Genomic DNA, 21,737 nt, shown 5'->3' with positions numbered 1-21,737 from the left:
CATGAACAAATAAGTATGTTGGTGATGGATATTGTATAGGGTAGTTTCTAAAGCATATTAAAAAAAAATCTTTTCAGAGAAGTAAAATATTAAAAGAGATAATTTAATTATATTATAATTAATTTTTCTTGATGAATACTTTAAAATAACTATTACGGGGGAATTAAAATAAGAGGGGTAAGTTTGATATTATATTTAGAATGTTCTTCTTTTGTCTATGTTTTAATATCAACAAAAAATTTGAAGCTTTTAGATTTTTTTTAAAAACAGCGTTTAGTTTAATTGTTTTTTTTTGTTTTTTTAAACAAAGTTTAATTTAATTGTTTTCTTTGTTGATGTTAAGAATGATGCTTCGACTTTTTTCAATTTCATTTTTGTAAAAAAATTATCTATTACTTATCTCATCAATGTTAAATTTAGCAAGTCACCTCCTCACTATTACACTTGCTAAATCTATATTTATTATGAATATAGATTTTAAATCGACCACAATAAGAAAAGAGATTAGTGAATAATGCAATATTGAATTAGAAGGGTAAGACATTGCGAAGCCACATTTTTTAAAAATAAAATTCCTACCTGATGTTTGGAGTCTACATTTGAGCCCTAATTAAATTTGATCACATATTGCAGGGCTCATTTGTTGGGGGAGGGTCTCAATAGAATTTGTTTTCATACCCAAAACTCGAATCTGAAACCTATGATTTGAATGTGGTCCATAAATTTATTTTAATAAAATATAATATTATGACTAGAGATTATTTGTTTGTTGATTAAAATTATGCATATATAAATAATGTATAAATCAATTTTACAGAATCTAATTATATAATAATTGTAATGCATGAATTATTTCTTTTTTTTCTTTCATCCATCGACAAGTCATCATAACATGTGGGTTTTTGTTGTCCATGAATTATTTATTTGAATGTTTGATTTCCTTGCATTCGAAATTAATTCATACATATCATCTATTAATATTTCTTCACAGTGTATGGTAAAAATGTTTGATTTCGTTACATATATTATTAATTTTTATATAACCGTTTCATCTTATTTTGAAATAAATACTTACATAAATTAACTATGATTTTACTTATCTCATATTGTAGACTTGTAACATGATTATCAAGTATCATATTTGGTATGCTTGTTAAGTGGAGTGTCCACATATAAGTGGAATGTCCACCACATATTATATTAAAGTGGGGCCCACTAAAAGTGGGCAGCCCACTAATCATTTACTAACACTAATCTTCTATATATATATTGCCATGAATTGGCAATAGATGATCGTGAAGAACAAAAATATAGATACACTGCAATTTCTCTGCTTTGCTTCTTCTTCTGTTCTCCTATTTACTCTCTCTTTCATTATTAAATTGTTAATTTAGTCTCATTTTACAACACGTTATCAGCACGAGGCTCCGACTATTTGTTTTTGAAGGTAACAAAAAGTGGTAAGAATTTTATTTAATTTTCTTTTCATATAATGGCAAATATTTCAAAAATTGAATTTGTTGCTTTGGATATCTCTGGAAAAGATTACTCCTCATGGGCACTAGATGCCGAAATTCATCTTGAATTGGTGGGTCTGGCAGACACCATCAAAGATGATAACACGGCATCTAGTCAAAACCGTGCAAAAGCTATGATTTTCCTCCGCCACCATCTTGACGAGGGTCTTAAATTACAATATCTTACATTAAAAGATCCCTTGAAATTGTGGAAAAATTTAAAAGAAAGGTATGACCACCTGAAGTTGGTCATGCTTCCACAAGCATGTTATGACTGGTTAAATTTGAGACTGATGGACTTTAAAAATATAACTGAATATAATTCTGCTTTATTTAGAATTATAGCTCAGTTAACTTTATGCGGAAATGAAATCACGGAATAAGATAAACTTGAAAAAACATACTCCACATTTCCACCCGCGAATATGCTCCTGCAGCAGCAATATCGCGAAAAAGTCTTTAAAAAATATTCTGAATTACTTTCTCACCTTCTTATTGCTGAAAGACATAATGAACTATTAATGAAAAATCATGATAGTCGGCCAGTTGGTTCTTTGCCACTCCCTGAAGTGAATCAGGCAAATTCTAACCAACGAGAAAGAGGCCATGGCCCCAGTCGTGGTCGTGGTCGTGATCGTAGTCAAAGAAGAAATTTTAATCATGATGCTCGGCTGGCACCGAGAAATAACCAGCAATATAAAAGGCAGGGTAAAAAGCCAAAAGCTTTACCGAAGAATAATTCAGAAACAATATGTCATAGATGTGGAGATGTAGGGCACTGGTCGCGGATTTGCCGGTCATCAAAACGCTTGGTTCAGCTATATCAGGCATCGTTAAAGAGGGCGGAAAATAATCCAGAGACAAATTTTATCTCTGGGGACAATATTGAGCCCATGCATCTGGATGTAGCTGATTTCTTTAATTTTCCAGAAGTAAATATGAATGTTGATAAGCCCGATAATATTTAAATAATTCTCTTTGTTGTTGTATGTATTAAATATTATGTTTGTATTTTTCTAGATCCATGTAATAAAATAAAATTTTGTATAATAAATTATGTATTAATTATAATATTTACTTTCTTTCTTTGTGAATAAAATATGGAAATGCCTCAAATCTTGTTTGGATCAATGATCAATCAAGAAGATATTTGTGTAATTGATAGTGGAACAACTCATGCTATTTTTAAAGACGAGAAATATTTTTCCAACTTGCTTAGAAGAAAAGCTAATGTTACTACGATATCTGGCAATTCCAAAATGATTGAAGGCTCCGGAAGAGCTACTATAATTCTGCCTAAAGGGACAAAAATTGTTATAGAAGATGCATTATTTTCTTCTAAATCTCCAAGAAACTTATTAAGTTTTAAAGATATCCGCAGAAATGGATATCATGTTGAGACATTAAATGAAATGAATATTGAATATCTTGGTATAACCAAGAGTGTCTCAGGCCAGAAATATATTTTGGAAAAATTACCAACTCTGTCATCTGGCCTATATTATGCAAAAATTAGTGCAATTGAAGCAAATATGATCGTAAACCAGAAGTTTACTGATCCAAATATATTTGTACTATGGCATGATCGAATAGGTCATCCTGGATCAATAATGATGAGACGAATTCTTGAAAATTCAACTGGACATCTGTTAAAGAACCAGAAGATTCTTACAAATGATGAATTTTCATGTGTTGCTTGTTATCAAGGCAAATTAATTGCCAGACCATCGACCCTGAAGGTTGGCATCGAATCTCCTGGCTTTTTAGAGCGTATACATGGAGATATATGTGGACCTATTCATCCACCTAGTGGATTGTTTAGATATTTTATGGTCCTAATAGATGCATCATCTAGATGGTCTCATGTGTGCTTATTATCATCTCGCAACCTAGCGTTTGCAAAGTTGTTAGCACAAATAATAAGATTAAGGGCGCAATTCCCAGATTATCCAATTAAGGCCATTCGCCTTGATAATGCTGGAGAATTTACATCCCAAGCATTTAATGATTATTGCTTATCAATTGGGATAAAAATTGAACATCCTGTTGCTCATGTTCATACTCAAAATGGCCTTGCAGAGTCATTTATAAAGCGCCTACAATTAATAGCAAGACCTCTACTAATGAAAACAAAATTGCCTATTACAGTTTGGGGTCATGCTATCTTACATGCAGCAGCACTTGTACGTCTCAGACCGACACATTATAATAAATACTCTCCGTCACAATTAGTATTTGGTCATGAACCAAATATAGCCCATTTAAGAATTTTTGGTTGTGCGGTATACGTGCCTGTAGCACCACCACAACGTATAAAAATGGGCCCTCAACGAAGGTTGGGCATATATGTTGGGTTTGACTCACCCTCCATAATTCGATACCTTAAACCGTTGACTGGAGATTTATTCACTGCTCGATTTGCAGATTGTCGATTTGATGAAACAATTTTCCCGCCATTAGGAGGAAAGAAAAAGGAACCTGAAAAAGAAAAAGAAAAAGAAATTGCGTGGAAAGTTTTATCACTATCACATTTTGATCCACGCACCCGTACATGTGAGCAGGAGGTCCAGAAGATCATCCACTTACAGAAAATAGTAAATCAAATGCCAGATGCATTTACTGATTTGAAACGGATAACTAAGTCACATATCCCTGCAGTGAATGTACCTATCCGAATTGATGTCCCAAAAGGATCATCTACAAGTATCATAGCTTCTGAATCCCAAACACGCCAGAAGCGTGGTAGACCGTTGGGTTCAAAGGATAAAAATCCTAGAAAAAGAAGCGTAAGAAATAATAAAGATAATACTACACACGAACTTCCTGAAGAAGGTCAAGGTTTGAGTAATCCTGATATTCCTGAAGAAATCAGTGAACCCGAGACTCGAGTGAATGAAGAACTTTCAATAAGTTCTACCGGTGATGAGATAAATTTAGATCGATCAAAAATTACGGTGGATAATGTTTTTGCACATAATGTTGCAATTAACCTCATGCAAGATAGTGAAAGTCTTGAACCTAAATCCGTCGAAGATTGTCGACGTAGATGTGATTGGCCAGAATGGCAAAAGGCAATTCAATCAGAATTAGACTCACTTGCTAAACGTGAGGTTTTTGGACCTGTAGTCCAAACCCCTGAAGGTGTAAAACCAGTTGGTTATAAATGGGTTTTTGTTAGAAAACGAAATAAGAGAAATGAAATTGTAAGATATAAGGCACGCCTCGTTGCACAAAGATTCTCTCAAAGACCCGGAGTCAACTATGAAGAAACATATTCACCGGTTATGGATGGAATAACATTTCGATATCTCATCAGTTTAGCTGTACATAAAAACTTGAAATATACCTAATGGATGTAGTTACAGCTTACCTTTATGGTTCACTTGATAATGAAATTTACATGAAAATCCCAGAAGGATTAAAATTGCCTGAAGCATGTAAAAAGTCTCGGGAAGTATACTCAATAAAACTCCAAAGATCATTATATGGTCTGAAACAATCAGGGCGCATGTGATATAATCGCCTAAGTGAGTACTTAATAAATGAAGGTTATATTAATGATGTTATTTGTCCATGTGTTTTTATTAAGAAAACGGAATCAGAGTTTGTTATACTCGCTGTTTATGTTGATGACATAAATCTCATTGGAACCCCTGAAGAGGTCCAAAAGGCAATTGAATATCTAAAGAAAGAATTTGAAATGAAAGACCTTGGAAAGACAAAACTTTGTCTAGGTCTGCAAATTGAACATTTAGCAGACAGAGTTTTTGTCCATCAATCTGCCTACACTAAGAAAATCTTAAAAAGATTTTACATGGACAAAGTACATCCATTAAGTACTCCAATGGTTGTTCGATCACTTGAAGTGAAAAAGGATCAGTTTCGACCTCCAGAAGAGGATGAAGAAATTCTTGGTCCTGAAGTACCATATCTCAGTGCTATTGGCGCACTTATGTACCTTGCTAACGCAACTAGGCCTGATATAATATTTTCTGTCAATTTGCTAGCAAGGTATAGTTCATCCCCAACGCGAAGGCATTGGAACGGTATCAAACATATTTTGCGATACCTGAAGGGTACTATTGATATGGGTTTGTTTTAAACTAACAAAGGTTGCGCAGACCTTATTGGTTATGCAGATGCAGGTTATTTATCAGACCCACATAAAGCTCGATCTCAGACAGGTTATCTGTTTACACACGGAGGGACTGCTATATCATGGCGATCTACAAAACAGTCCATTGTTGCTACTTCTTCAAATCATGCTGAAATAATAGCAATTCATGAAGCAAGTAGAGAATGTGTGTGGTTGAGATCGATGATACAGTTCATCAAAGAAAGATGTGGTCTAGAAAATAATGTTAAAATACCCACAATTATATTCGAAGACAATGCCGAGTGTATATCTCAATTGAAAGGTGGCTTCATAAAAGAAGACAGAACGAAACACATTTCACCAAAATTATTCTTCACACATGATCTTCAGAAGAATGGTGAAATTGATGTACAACAAGTTCGTTCAAGTGATAATCTTGCAGATTTATTCACAAAGGCATTACCAACATCAACTTTTGAGAAGCTAAGGCATAAGGTTGGAATGCGCCGTCTCCAAAATATCAAATGAAGCTTTCATCAGGGGGAGTAAATACGCGCTGCACTCTTTTTTCCTTCACCAAGGTTTTGTCCCATTGGATTTTCCTGGTAAGGTTTTTAATGAGGCAGCAATCAAAGCGTATTATCAGATATGTAGACACAACATCAGAATAACTTAATATATTATTTCTTGTAAAGTGTTTTTATGTAAACACATTACACGTGGACATCCAAGGGGGAGTGTTAAGTGGAGTGTCCACATATAAGTGGAATGTCCACCACATATTATATTAAAGTGGGGCCCACTAAAAGTGGGCAGCCCACTAATCATTTACTAACACTAATCTTCTATATATATATTGCCATGAATTGGCAATAGATGATCGTGAAGAACAAAAATATAGATACACTGCAATTTTTCTGCTTTGCTTCTTCTTCTGTTCTCCTATTTACTCTCTCTTTCATTATTAAATTGTTAATTTAGTCTCATTTTACAACAATGCTAAATTTGATATAGAGCAATACATATTCTTTTTACATAATTAAGGAAACACCAATTGGCTTACGTTCAAACTTATCCTTAGATAATAAGTGAGTTTTCTATATTAAATAGATATTGCTTAATGAAAAGTAATTTATCAACAATGTCGTTTACTCTGTAACAATGAGTGAATTTCTAAAGAAATATGTTCAAATTAAAATTACTATATAATCAGGGGCGGATCTATGTTGATCGGAGGGGGTGCTATGCCACTCTATCATATGGTCTCAATTGAAAATCTATCTATCTATCTATATACAAAGTATAGCTATCAAACGTGGCACTCATAGAAATAATGAGTCTTATGGTGTCAGTGGTTAAAGCTTAGGTTTACTACTATAGAGATGCAAGTTTGAGCCCTAGAGTGGGCTGTATTTAACCATAGACCTCTTGTAAGTAAAATCTTAAAAGAAGAAGTCTAAATTTTGTATGCAAATTTGCTAATAAATATTAAGTATTATATTGCTCTAAGCTGGAGTTTTTGCCATAGGTGGTTACTGTTCAAAACAGTGTGGTACCATAAATTCAAAATTCTAGATCCGCCTTTTCATATAATATGAAATGAAAAAAAGGTAAAATAATTATGTCATTTTTAATTACATGAACGAGTCATTTGTAGCTTGTTTGGATGGTTGTTACTTATTGTGTTGTTAGTTTGAGAATATTGTTTGTTTGAATATAATGTTTGTTTTAATTTTTATTTAAATTTATTGTACCATATCGTTAAATTCATTGTTGGATGATAACGAAAAATCTCATATTATGTAACGATATTTGGTGTGATCACATCGTTACCTTACGCTTAATTCTCATTTTGTATTTACTTACTATCTAATAAACATAATGTATACTTTATCCTACATTTTCATATTAACTTTAACGATATAATCTATTCAAACGTTTTATTCAGCAAAATATTATAGTGCGACAAAATACAATACAATACAACATGATATATTATGAAATAATATGTAACAATCACTCAATAATTCGAGTAACTAATTAATACTCAAAACCAAGCTCGAAATAAAATAATTCAACATAACTTAATTCTCCGTCAACAACCAAACAACAATAACAACAATAATTTCATAAGTGAAATTAGAGGTGTGCAAAAATCGAAAAAAAATGTTATTAGGTTATTGCTAGTGGGTTAATGAATTTTTAATGATTTTATAAAATAAAATTACCGGGTTATTGGTTCGATAAATACTAAATAATTATTTAATATTAAATATTAATATCAATATCTTTTTGGTTACTATTTTACCCTTTAGTCTTCAATTCACATTACTGGTTCTTTTATTTGTGTTGTACTTGTATAGCTCTTTTTATGTTAGTTATTACTATTTTCTATTTTATGAGCATTCCATAAAGTTACATTATTGTCTTGTCGCATCAAGATGTTGGAGAAATCATATAACTATTTTATGAGCATTTTCTTATTGATTAATAAAAAATTGAATAGTTAAGGAACAAAACCCGATAAAAAATATCTTAATTAGTTTGGTTATTAAATTTATTTAAATATCGAAAATTGATGAACCAAACTAATGCGATATATAAAAACGAATAGACCAATAAGTAGGATTCGAGGAGGGTAAAGTGTATATAGAACTTACTCTTGTCTTGAAAGGCAGAAAAACTATTTGCGATCGACCTTCAGCTTAAAGAGAAGACATATCTAAATAGATCGAAAAGTAACAACGAAAGTGAATAATTCATGACAAATACTATAAAAATCCTTTAGAACAAGAAACAACAACTACAGTCAAATAAACTAATGTAATAATCGAAATACAAAGACGACAGATATTAATAGAAATTGAAGAATGAGAAAATATGAAAAAAACTACCAAACGATTAGGGTCCTATTACCTCCGAACTCATTTTTTTTGCATTTTCATGCACCTTTGTGCTAGTGTGCACACTCTCTGTGCTAGTGTGCACACTCTTTGTGCCACGTCAGCTTTTATGGTGTATTTATTACATTTTAAAACAGTTCAGGAATAATAAGATCTAGTTAAATGTGTCGCTGAAATTTTAATTATAATTGAGTGTGGTGCTTATACATTATTACAAAAAAAAAAGGCGGAATCCATCGGTAACCCCCTAAAGTTGGCACCAACTTTTACTTAGACACCTCAACTAAACTTTGTTCATTTTAGACACCTCAAGTAAGGTTCCGATGTGTCATTTTGACACTTTGTGCTGACTTGACATATTGCGTGTGCTGCACCCATTTTGAGCGCGTGAAGACCACTTTTTCTTTTTTTTTTCTTTTTCTTCTTCTTCTCCATTTTCTCGATGTTTTCCTCCATAACTTTGGACCTTGATTTTGTAATCTCATTGTCATTGTCTAGATCTAGTTCTTGTTTTCCTTCTATTGTTAATTAGTAATTGATTTTTTAAAAGTAAAGTAAAACAATTATATCTTTGTAAAATAAATTTTTCAAAATAGTTTATTTTGATAGTGTTTCTTGATAAGACAATATGGGTGGGGAAGGAGTTGGGGTTGGGGTGGGTGGAGGTGGAGAAGACGACAACGACTGGGTGGGGTGGGTAAAGAAGACAACTAGGTGGGGGTGTTTTTTTTTCTTTTCGAAAATCACTTTTTTTTTAGAAGATGAATTTCTTATTTTTTTTTAATTATTATTTGGGTAAAAAATGACATATGTCATCAAGTTAATGACCATTTTTTTCTACTCAAAAGTCATTATTTTAAAATTATTTTTGATATATATGCCACGTGTCATCATTTAATTGGTCACTTTGACATATCATCAGCAAGTGTATTACACACACTTTAGATATTTGAGTGATTGTAAAAAAAGTGTCAAAATGACACATCGAAACCTTACTTAAGGTGTCTAAAATGAACAAAACTTAATTGAAATGTCTAAGTGAAAATTGATGCCAACTTTAGGCCATCGGTGGGATCCGCCAAAAAAACCTACCAAACTACCCCCTAATGTAGTAGATCTCGCATGTTTCACATGTGTGCACTACACGACTCCTCCATTAAAAGCCCAAAGTCACGAGTTAGCAGTAGACCTTTGAACAAAACCCAGCAATCCATCGCAACCGTTCTCCTGTTGAATCAAATCACCGAACAGCAATGAACACCATGGTAATTGTGTTTTCCGCCATAATCACAGAATCTTACTTGTCTATTTTTTGAAATTCGAAGGATGAATATTTGTGTTGTTTGATTTTGAATTTTGTAAAATGGTGCAGCAACGAAGTGGATCAGGTTCGTTACAGAGCCCTAGATCTCCATCTTCACAAGCACCGTTTCTATCAGTATCAGTTACGGATCCAGCTAAAATGGGTAATGGAGTTCAAGCTTATATATCATACAAAGTCATCACCCAGGTCTTTTATTCATTGCCTTCTCTTTTTCATTTACTATTTATGTTTATACATGTGTAATTGTATAGTTAGTGGTAGTATTATGCTGGAGCTGCTGGATTAGGGCAACATTAAATTCATATTTTCTAAGAAACCCCTATTTGGATCTCGCGTTGGGGTTTCCCGTGCATTAAAGTAGCTAATTGCGTTAAGTTCGATCCAAAACACCTGATAAGGCTAAGAATAATATTCTGACTAGATAGTATCTGAGTAAACAAATGAAAGGACATCTCGTTGGATGTATGAAAGATGCAACCTTGAGCTTGACATAATTTACATGACTTTGAGGAGAAAAACGTATTGATTTGATACGATTGACATTAGACAGTTTGTTCTCATGGTGATATAAATTTTGTAGTTCAAAGTATATCATCATAGAAAGAGAAACTAGATATTAGGGTGGCGTGTTGAAGAGACGCTAGGAAATTGGAGGGTCGAACGTTACACATGGATAGATCTGTGCCTTAGTTATTTCCTGTTTATATCTTGATTCTACTTGCATTTCATTGTTTAATCCTGCTATGAGTTCCGTGAATGTCTTTAAAGCAAGGGTTGTCTTATACATCTAACTGCAAAGGAAGTTTTGAATTCTTTTTTTGATGGAGATGGTGAGACTTGAAATCAAGGCCTCTGATCTAAATTCTGATACATCAACTACAAATCAATCTATGAATCCTTACAGTGTGGGTCGTGCAATTTAAGCTCATCTTAGTTCAATGATCAACATCAACTTGTTTTTGTTGTGAGAACTCATCATAGATTGCTAGTTGTGCGCTAGTTATTAACGGATTAACCTACCTCAGTCCTCCCTCTTTATCTATGATTGGGATCGGCAATGTAAACGAACTCATTCATGCAGAGTTAGGACATCTTCTGTAAGACTATATTGAATAGTGTGAAGTGCGAACTGCTTATTTATATTTTGAGTTATACTTCTGTTTTTTTCACTTTATGCCCGCTACAATCACATCATCATTTGCATTAACAAAAATTTTAAAGTCACTTGCTCTTTTTGCGCTGAAACCTTCTTTAATGTTCTTAGGAAAAAGTCCTTTATAGAAACTTTTACCATCTAGAGTATTTCTACTTTCGTTTCTCTCGTTCAATTCTAAAGATCTTTTCCTTTAGAAGTATGCTTTATACACACAACATATTTAATATGTTGGTCTCTTGGTCATGTTGTAAGGAAAAGTTTTTTGACATTTAGTTGGGGTGGTTTTAGTTTGGAACTTGAGGCCTGAAATGTGAACTTAGTTTGTGTTAGAGTCCAAGATTGATTGAGGGTATAGGCTATAGTCCTGAACAATCCTTACTTCATGAGTTAGCTTTTTGAGGTTGTGTTAGGCGAAAGTCCATTTTTCTAATAGGCTGAAACAGCAATGAAACAACTACTTAAGAACGTTTGCGACCAATGTCCAAAGGCTCTTTTTGGGTCCAGAGCCCATGCATCCCAATCCCTGCATCAAATGGAAGTTATTTTACTGGTCTTAAGATTCAAAATAATATTCTGCTTCTTCTGCTTCTTGTTGTGGTTGTTTTTTTCTCTTCTATCCTGTACCTGGAACAAGCATTCATATGCTTTCTATCAGCAGAATATAGTATATACTTCTCTTGATTCTTCTCGAGTTCTTATTCACCATTTTTTTGTAAGACAGACAAATTTGCCAGAGTACCAAGGGAACGAAAAGATTGTGATTCGACGTTATAGTGATTTTGTATGGTTACACGATCGTCTTTTTGAGAAATACAAGGGTATTTTTATTCCGCCACTTCCAGAGAAGAGCACAGTAGGTACTTGCTACACTTCTTCCGCATGTACTGGTTATCTCTTTGACTTTTCTCTAACTCTAAGCGATGCTAAAACCAATAGGTGTCCAATATGTTCAATCCGTAAATATGTTGATTTATCGTTGCTATTGGTAATGACTATAGGAGAGGGACCAGAATTGGGAGTCATGTAGGTGGAAGTTGTTAGAGATTGACATATTTAACCGTGTCAAACATGTGTAAGGATGTCTGTGTTTGGGGGCATCAATCCCATTTTTTTTGGGAGAAGTATTGGTTATGAAGATTAAGTATTGAAATCTATGAAGGGGAGCCACTAGCTTTTGCACCAATAAAATGATCTTCTTTTCAGAAAGCATTTTGAGATTATTATTATCTACCTTCTTGCAGAAAAGTTCAGATTTAGTGCAGAATTTATTGAAATGAGGCGCCAAGCTCTGGATGTGTTTGTAAACAGAATAGCTTCACATCATGAACTTCGGCAAAGTGATGATTTGCGAATCTTCTTGCAGGCTGATGAGCAGGTAATGAATGTTAATTCACTTGGTTGGAATATTTAGTTTGAGTTCATATGTTATCTTAAGCTTTTGTGGAGGTATACTTGTTTGTCTGGTGTCTGTGATTCTGATTGTTAGTAAGACATATCATTGAACTTCTCTCATCTTTATCTTGTACTGGTTTTGTGGTCTCTTTAATTTGTGTTACTTAACCTTGAACACACACAATTGTAGGGAACAACTACTGTAATTGCCCCCAACTCTTTATTTCTATTAACTAATTGAGCACTATCTTTGAAGAATTTAGGGGTCATTCGGTTTAGAGACAAGTTAAGCAAGGATTAGTAATGCAAAGATTAGTAAATCAGGGATTATGATCAGAGATTATCTCTTGCTGGAGGATTGGTATGATATACTACAAGTTAGTTTAAAATGTATTTACTTTTTAAGCAAAATAAAAGTTTGTTTACTTTTATAAGGTTAGTTTTGTGATTTCAGTGTTTTTAATTCATATACGGTGTTATTAATATCCGCATTCTTATTCCACGTTCTATTCCGTGCAAAAAAAATTACATAGGTTCCTGCAGAGCTTCTGCTTGCATTATTTATGAGGTGGACAAAAGTGGCAACGGAACATTGCACAAATAAGCACCGAGTTTAGAACCTTGCACCAGTTGGCTTTCAGGGATTTCTTGGTTGTATAAAAGAATTGTATATAATAATGTTGGATTTTCACTGAGTGCCAGATTTCTTATTTAATATAATTATTACTTACCATTTTCAAAAAAAATAATGTTGGATTTTATATGGAGATTAAACTTTCCTTACTACACCAACCAAAACAGATCTTCCGTACATTGGAGAACTTATTTTTATTGATTTCTTTCAGATTGGTATTTGAGGACACTTCAATTATTAAATGCTTTAGATTTCAAAATCTGTAGGAAGAGGTAACATGACATTGTACTTGAGATATGAAACATATGTTGAACTATGTATCATGCATTTATCATATCAGCTTTATATTTTTCCTAATTTTGCTCAGTTTCATCTTTTTCTTAAAAGTGGTTTACGTATGTTGCCTTTTCTTCAGACAATGGACAGAGCAAGGTTCCAGGAAACTGGTATTTTCAAGAAAAAGCCTGCAGATTTGATCCAAATCTTTAAGGTATCTGACAGTTATATAGAATAGTATTACAATTTCCGTATAATTATACTTCCAATTCCACACATTTAAAAATTTGATCACACTTATTGAGATAAATTCCCCCTTCTATGCTTCTTCTTTGATAACATCTCTATTGATGTGATTTACTGTTATGTAATTGTTCATAATTTAATGTGGGCCTGTGGTGCATATAGTGTGTTTCTTTTCTTGAACTTTTAGGTATATTAATGGACTTCAAACCACATTTAGCTAACGCCACTGAGTGAGGAATATTACAGTGGCTTGTCCACAGGATTATTCTAAAACTAACAGTAAGTCGTAAATGGCAGGATGTCCAGTCTAAAGTGAGTGATGTCGTTCTTGGAAAGGAAAAGCCAGTTGAAGAATCAACCCCAGAATATGAGAAGATGAAGAGCTACATCTTTGAGCTTGAGGACCATTTAGCTGAGGCTCAAAAGCATGCATATCGTCTTGTCAAGAGGCACAGAGGTAGGAAAAATCTAGTTTAAAGGCATTGAGTACTTCGCGCAAGTGTATTTGCACTTCAGATATTTAATGCAGCATTGCAGAACTTTCTATTTCACTCTCTTACGGAGATATCTATCCCATTCTCAAACAGTGAGAGACATGGTGATTCAGGTGCCATTGCCTTCTCTCTACCTTGCTCGCACCCCCTTCCTTGCCTATAACTATGCTTCTGGGAGGAGTGATCCCATACCTTTGTCCCTTAGCCAAGTGGGCTAATTTGTTAACTAATGTTAAAATTCATATCAGTAGTTTGATCCTCATTTTTTTGCCCGGGTAATAGTGAAATGAGTTCATCATCAATTTTTCTGAAAGAAAACAAGGTCAACCAAGACATTGGTCCCCACAGGGCTCGAACTCACGACCTTCGGTTCATCATCAATTTTTTTCTCTTTAATGGGGAAGTTCACATTTGTAAATCCAAATAATGGATTGGAGAAGATTAAAGTAGAAGTGTTATTGTGTGAAGCTAAGATCCATCTGTAATTCTGTCAGGGAAGAGAGTGGGGGACCTAAATTAGATAATAATGATTAAGCCATTATTAAGAATATGTACGAGAGAAACTCGAAATGAACTAATGAAAAGCCTCTCCTATTTCCCTATCATGAAGAAAAGAAAGGGAACAACGGGCATGGCTCAATGTTTTTTCCTTTTGCTTATGGCCATACTGGCCGTAAGAAAATTCAATTTCAGGGGAGACAGGCACATTTTTTTCAGATCTGTGATTGGGCATATAATGAGGATGCAGAGAAGATATTACTCAGTGTAAAACTTCGGACTGAGACAGTATAACCCAGATGCAATATGAGGAATTTCAAATGTGAACTGTTTGGTCAAGGGCCGTCTCCATATTTGACATTTCTTTTGATCTCCTTCTCTTTGCTCAGTGTTCAATCCGAAGATGGCATATGACTTTTCTTATCTCATCATGTGTTTGTTTTTTTAACATATTGTGTGTGCTTTAATTTCCTTTCCCCTCCTTATGTATATGACAGTCATTCTAAGCAGCTGACTTATGGTTTTTCTTGTTAACTCAGAGTTGGGCGAGTCTCTCTCAGAATTTGGAAAGGCAGTCAAGCTTCTTGGTACTTGTGATGACGATGCCCTTGGAAAAGCATTTTCAGAACTAGGGGCAAAGTCAGAGATAATATCAATTAAGCTGCAGAAAGAGGTATTTTCAACAAAGAATAATCAATGGTCTTCTCTTATTGAAAGTTAGGTAATGATAACAGACAGTACTCTGTCATTCAGGCCCACCACCTTTTAATGAACTTCGAAGAACCTTTGAAGGATTATGTTCGAGCTGTGCAATCTATTAAGGTGAGCAGTCAACTTTGCTTGTAAGAAAAGGTGTTATTTACCAATCAAAAAAAGAAAAGGAAAGAAAAGGTGTTATTTACTCAACAAATGGAAGGAGTTTTTCAGTTCAGTGTCATCAAAGGCTAAAAGGAAAAAATGTGGGTGCATTAGTGAAGAAAGGCACATGATGAAGTTAACTATAAGCACATGATGAAGTTACATACACACGCTGGAAAAATAACTATAAATACAACGGGTAATTATATGGGTAGAGAAATTGCAATAATTGTTGTCATGTGCATTATTTGAAGTAAATCCATATCAACCACGTTCAGATGCCATCTCAATTTTCTAATTAATATGCAATGGTGCAATTTTAAGTTTCTTCTTAAGATCTAAGATCATATATTTTTCATACAAAATTTCTAATTTTCTGTTTTTGATCGTTAGTATATCTATATGTAACATTTGGGTAACAATAATATATCATTTTCCAACCCTGGTTTGAGCTTCGCTTCAGGACTCAAGCATGACTTTTAAGGCAATAAGGTTCAACTTAAACAATGTGAAGCGCTGAGCCTGCCTTGAGCCTTGCTTCAGGATTTAAGTGCACAATTGACAAATACTGCATCCTCAAAGATAAACAACTGTAGCATTTGCTAAGAGTGACCTAATGTTCTGTTGCTGTCCTACACTAATAGCTGTGCTAACTTTGAACAGGCTACGATAGTGGAGAGAGCAACCGCGTTCAAGAAGCAGTGTGAACTGGCCGAGACAATTAAGTTTAAGGAAATAGATTTGTATGTCTCAACACCTATACTGCTCTTTCTCCTGTTTTGTTTCTTTTGGTGGTTTCCTGAATCTGATCTTAATTTGCATTTGGTGGTTGTTCCGTTGAATTGATGCAAACTTTTCCTTCAACTATGTCTCATTTATAAACTGACCTGGTCTATGACCCTTCTTCATTCCAGGGGCGTGGGGAGGGTTAAGTATGCACTATGATATCTTAAATCTGATAAACAAGGCTTCATTCTGTTTTTCCATTAGTATGGTCTAATCTGCTACCCTATCACCCAGGCATGTTTAGTATGAGACGTGGTTTGATGTTGATGTAATTATTTTCGAGGTCTTGTTCTACCGGAGAAGTTGCAATTTTTTTAAATCGGCTACTAAATCTTTCAAATTTGGCAGTATGAAATTTAGTGCATTTAATTAGTTTATCATTGTCCTGCATGTTGTATATAAACACAACTTAATTGTGGATTTCACCTACATTGAGCTCAATTTTATGATTGGGTTTATTAGCCATCATGTTGGGTCCTTGATATACATAGGTTTACATGGGTCCCCCTCTTATTTCCACCCCTCCTCCCGACCCAGCCTCTCTCCTATTTCTTTTGTGAGCAATAGTCATATAGGTACTTTTACTCTGCCAGTGGTATATGCTGTTGCATACTATTAGGATGACAAACAGTATATGTTTTGTATACAAACGTGGATAGATGGGACATCAACGAAAGGCCTTTTAGCATCAGGTGTCGAACTGTAACTATTTAATATAACGTCCTCCTTTTGTCTTAAAAAATAGCTGACGTCGTTCTTGCATATGGAATATGCATCTCGTGGGTGAAAAGTTACCATTATAAACAATGACGTCTGTTGTATCTTTCCTATCCTGTAAATCTGCAAAGTAAAGAGTCGAAACATGTGTTTGTTACTATATGTAAGACCGGGAAAATGCAATCCTATTACTAATCTTCTTTAGTCATTACATGGAGCATCTCAGAGTCTCTGTTCTGAAATAAAATTCGTCTCTTGCCTTTTTATTGCAGAAATAAATACAGGCTGACACGATCAGAGAAGTTGGCTGAGGCTGAGCGCGAATATGAAATGGTCAGTGTGGTTTAACTTGTTCTTTTTCAGTTGGCTAGTCTTGGAACTGCCCAGGTGGTTACTGACATTGTCTTTCTCTGGAATACAGCTAAAGGCTGAAGGGGAAGAAGCTTCAAGAAGATTTGATACGATAGTGAGGCTTATGAACGAAGAGATTGTCCGATTTCAAGAACAGAAGACATCGGATATGGGACTTGCTTTCCATGAATTTGCCAAGGGACAGGCACGGCTATCTAATGGTATAGCAGATGCATGGCGAAGTCTTCTTCCCAAGCTTGAAGCTCACTCTTCATAATAGTTTTACAACAAAATGAAGACGGACTTCAGCTCAATATGCTCTCGACGTGAGAGCATACATGGAAATTGTTGCATTCAGTTTGCAAATTCGAGAATTGGTTTCGTTGCTGCAGCTTGGTGGTTGTATGAATTTTTAGTTAGATACTTGTGTATCTTGTACAGCGGCAAAGAGAAAAATGAAAAAAGCTTAAAAGTAATTTATTTTTTCATCTGACAGGCAAAGTTCCAAATGCTGAATAAACTTGTTTAATCCTTAAATTTTTTTTAATTATCTTCCTCATCCTTTTAGATGATCCGAATTTACATGGTGTGCTGTGTTTCTGCACACTATTAGCTAAGCTTTTGTTTGCAACAGCATTGATGCATTTCTGGTATATCATTTTTTAGAAAATGTATAACTATGATTCCCCACTTCTACCTTATAATGAGTTAGATTTTTTGTCTTAACAAGAAGGAATGGTGGGATGCTAAAGAGATGGCTACGAGACTAGTACAATCAGGTAGCTAGAGTAATATGTTGTTGAGGTCGATTTAATTTGATTGTATATAAAATTTAATATTATTTAAACTCAAATACAGACTGATGATGAGGCATCATCGTGTGTGTAGGGTGAGGAAGGATCGGACCAATGTTGACACGACATTGTCATTGACTGGTCAATAAGAGATTTGTGCACTAAACTTTTACTATGTATAAGGTCTGAAGAAGGGTCAAATCACTGTTAAGAATTTTTCACAATATAGATTAATGACCCGGTATGGTGTACTAAGCTATTGCAACATCCGGGTCCGAGGAAGAGTCAGATCACAGTAAAAAATTTCTAAGTCTGGAAAAAGTGTATAAAACATCTAGTGCTAGAGATGGAGGTTAGACTGTCCACCACTGATTTGCTAAAAGGCCTTATCCTATCTCATCAACATGTTCACAAAATAACGACTTCTAACAGCAAACAGATAATCAAAACTAAAACAACAAATTGAAAAAAAAGGAAGACAAGTAGCCATGTCTTCCTTAACAACCAGACAATTTTTTCACAAAACACATAATTCACAAGTGCAAATTTGTCCTAGGTCTATTCCTCCTTCAACTATGTTCATCACCAACAAGAACAACAACATTAACAAAAGGTTCTTTAACCTCAGTGAGTTTTCAAGTTACCAGAATTTGACTCATGTTGTGGTGAAAGCAAGTGGTGGGGATGGAAGCATTTCACCTAAAGATCAAGATTATGAAGATGGGGTTTCTCTTGGAACAATGAAATTGCCTCTAGATATTGATCTTGCAAGATTTGAAACTCTACTTTTTCAGGTAAAACTTTTGATTGTCAATTTGTTTCTAGATAGTAGTTATTTTCATGTTGAAATGTCTTTTACTTTTATTTGTATAAAAGTCATTTGATTTCATAAACAACAACAATAACATACTCAGTCTCGTCCCACAAGTGGAATCTAGAGAGATAGTGTGTACGCAGACGTTACTTCTACCTTGGGAAGTAGAGAAATTGTTTTCAATAGATCATCAACTCAAGAAAGCAACATGAGTGAAGAAACTACAACGAAATAATACGATAAACGAATTACAAGAGACAATAGATAGTAACAGATAAGAAGGAATAAGAACCTACAAAAGTCATTTGATTGCAATTAGTATTTTAAATTCAGTTAATTATAAGTGGTAAGAAGAGTATGCTAGTTCTTGAATCCCTAGTGGCCTTGAAACCATAAATAAAGAAAAGTGAACTTTTGTTGTATTTATTTGTTTTTTAAGAAAACCTCAACAACCACCAAGAGGTGTTGTGGAATGGTTATTGGTAAAGGTTCTTCTATCTTTAACTAGAGTTCTCGGGTTTGAGCCTTGAGAATATAGTCAAACCTAGATAGGGAGCCCTAAATCTGAATTAATAGAGGAGTGGGTTCCGGATATCAGATGGTGAACCCAAAGACTTTCAAAGGGGTTCAAGAGAAAGATTAATGCAAAAACAATTTGCCTCCTTAGGCATAGAGATTTAATTTAGAGACATTAGCTAAGGCTGCGTATACACCACCCCTACCCAGACTCCACTTGCAGAACTACGCTGGGTATGTTGTTGTAGCTAAATCTCCCAAAATTGGAACTCTGCTTATGAGATAGGAACTAGGGAGTATCCTCTAGTTTTTCAGAGACTCACTGGATGAGGATCCATAAAGAATCTTCAACACAGGCTATAGCTTCATATGAAGCTAGAATATCCGAATGAGAGATGCTTTAGTCACATTTCGATTCATTTAGCAGCAAACTTTATAATAGAAGGACTAGTTTACTCCTTATACATGCACTCTCTAACAGAATCTCATTTCTGTATCATCACCTCGAGACCAAGAACAGAAAGATGGAGGATTTGCAGATGACATTTGTTCATGCTTGGACTCTTTGTTTATTCTTGGTGCCTCATTTAACATGCAAATTTTCTGTATAAGTGTTCACATAGAAAGGAAAGACGTCGTTTTAAGCACTGATCCTTAACATTTTCTACTAGTATCTTTGTCAATAAACTGGAATAATGAGGTTTCATATAGCAGAATCCAACTTGCTTGGGATTGAGGCATAATTTTTGTCATTTATTGTTAACAACCTTAGTATGTTAATGTTAAGGGTGTTTTGTTTTGTGACTTGCAGTGGGCTAACAGCCTTTGTCAAGGAGCTATGCTGCCACTACCCGTGCCTCTAAAGGTAATTTTCGTCCTCATTTCTAACCTCGATATGCTGTCAAATTAACTAAAAATCCATTCAAGCAATTCAGTCAGCAGGAAAGTCATATCACTGAACATCGGATTATGTACAACCTCGTGAACATTATAACCAATCAATCGTGAGTCAAAATATAAAGAAGTAAATATCAATTGTCCTTATAACAAAAAAATAGGCAGATTCTGCTTACTTTTTCCTGTCTTTCAACTTAATGCATACATTCACAGACTAAATACTCGAATTGTTCGTGTTTGTTTGTATAATGTTCATCAAGATGAGACTTACTACTTAAAACTTTTTGTATACAGGTTGATAAAATACCTCGCGGAGCCAGAGTTTGTTTTATTGCAGTTGACGATGCTCAAACTGAAGTTCTTGCATATATAGACTGTATGGTCTTCCCTGCTACTGAGACTTCACCTCCAATATTTCGAGCCATACGAAATGGACCCTCGAAAGATAAGGCACCCCCAGGGGAGCCAAGAATCATGAGAAGCCTATTAGGGGCCCTTCAGAAGTCTGTTGAGATAGCTAGTGTTTGAAAGTTGGTAACACTTTTTGTCTATTGACAAAAGTTCTTTCTTTCAACACTCTTTTATGTGTATAAAAAACATTTCACATCTTCAAATTCAATGAAACTTCATCACGAGTGTAAAGCATACATACTTATAAGCTTCAAGTTGAAGAATCTAAATTCGCGGCATAAGAGGGAAGAAGTGCGCGCGCCAGAATTTTTTCATACCTAAGATTCGAACTCGAAACCTCTTGTGGTTCTTTTTTTTTTCTTTTCTTCTAGTTTCTCACCAGATGTCCGGTTCTCACATTGAGGCCCCCCACATGAGAATGGAGACTATTTCTATGCAAAACTCTTCAAATTTGCATTTTGGCTAAAAATTGTAATCATGTAGTTGGCACATTTTATTGAATAAGCTCTATTTGTTAATATTATACTAATGATAATATAACAAATCACTAAAGTGCTAATTTAATTATTGAATTGGTGCAACATTTGTATACTATAAGGGATACAAGAGATGGATTCTCCTGTCAATGTCTTCTCAGTAGAGCTTGTCGGACCAAGCTAGTCTAGTACGATTTACATTTCCTTATAATTTGCGAGCTATTGAACATGACTGGATTATTAAAAAAATAGTTTAATAGAGAAAAAACCATATCAAAGTTCAATGACTTCAAATTCCTAGACGTTGTTAAAGTTGTACTCCCTCGGTTTCAATTTGTTTGTTTCATTTTGATTTGACACAGAATTTAAGAAAGTAAAAGAAATTTTTTGACTCTTGTGATATTAAATTTAAAATATGTTAAATGTGTCAAAATATCTTTTAATTTTTTAGTTTTAAACATGTCATGTGAAAAAAATAAAATTAAAGAGTTACTAACAAAGAAATAAATATTTTTTTCAAACCCAACCAAAAAAGAAAAAAATAGAATAAATAAATTAAAACGGAGGAAGTAAAAAAATAA

At 34.3% G+C, this 21,737-nt stretch overlaps 2 protein-coding genes across 2 annotated transcripts; both read left to right on the top strand.

Moving 5' to 3' along the window:
* Positions 1-9,655: 9,655 nt before the first annotated feature.
* On the top strand, positions 9,656-17,865 carry LOC129882172 (sorting nexin 1). Its single transcript, XM_055956349.1, has 11 exons — positions 9,656-9,781; positions 9,889-10,026; positions 11,718-11,853; positions 12,238-12,371; positions 13,438-13,512; positions 13,842-14,001; positions 15,076-15,209; positions 15,290-15,358; positions 16,058-16,137; positions 17,170-17,230; positions 17,319-17,865. Exons 1-11 carry the CDS (start codon positions 9,770-9,772, stop codon positions 17,523-17,525), a joined length of 1,206 nt encoding a protein of 401 aa, XP_055812324.1. The 5' UTR covers positions 9,656-9,769; the 3' UTR covers positions 17,526-17,865.
* A 528-nt stretch (positions 17,866-18,393) lies between these two features.
* On the top strand, positions 18,394-20,911 carry LOC129882171 (uncharacterized). Its single transcript, XM_055956348.1, has 3 exons — positions 18,394-18,836; positions 20,184-20,237; positions 20,564-20,911. Exons 1-3 carry the CDS (start codon positions 18,531-18,533, stop codon positions 20,795-20,797), a joined length of 594 nt encoding a protein of 197 aa, XP_055812323.1. The 5' UTR covers positions 18,394-18,530; the 3' UTR covers positions 20,798-20,911.
* Positions 20,912-21,737: the final 826 nt, after the last annotated feature.

Source organism: Solanum dulcamara, chromosome 3 (genome assembly GCF_947179165.1).
Source record: "Solanum dulcamara chromosome 3, daSolDulc1.2, whole genome shotgun sequence".
Taxonomy (NCBI): domain Eukaryota; kingdom Viridiplantae; phylum Streptophyta; class Magnoliopsida; order Solanales; family Solanaceae; genus Solanum; species Solanum dulcamara.
The sequence above is the reverse complement of the archived record's forward strand: the minus strand, read 5'-3'. Positions and strand labels throughout refer to the sequence as shown.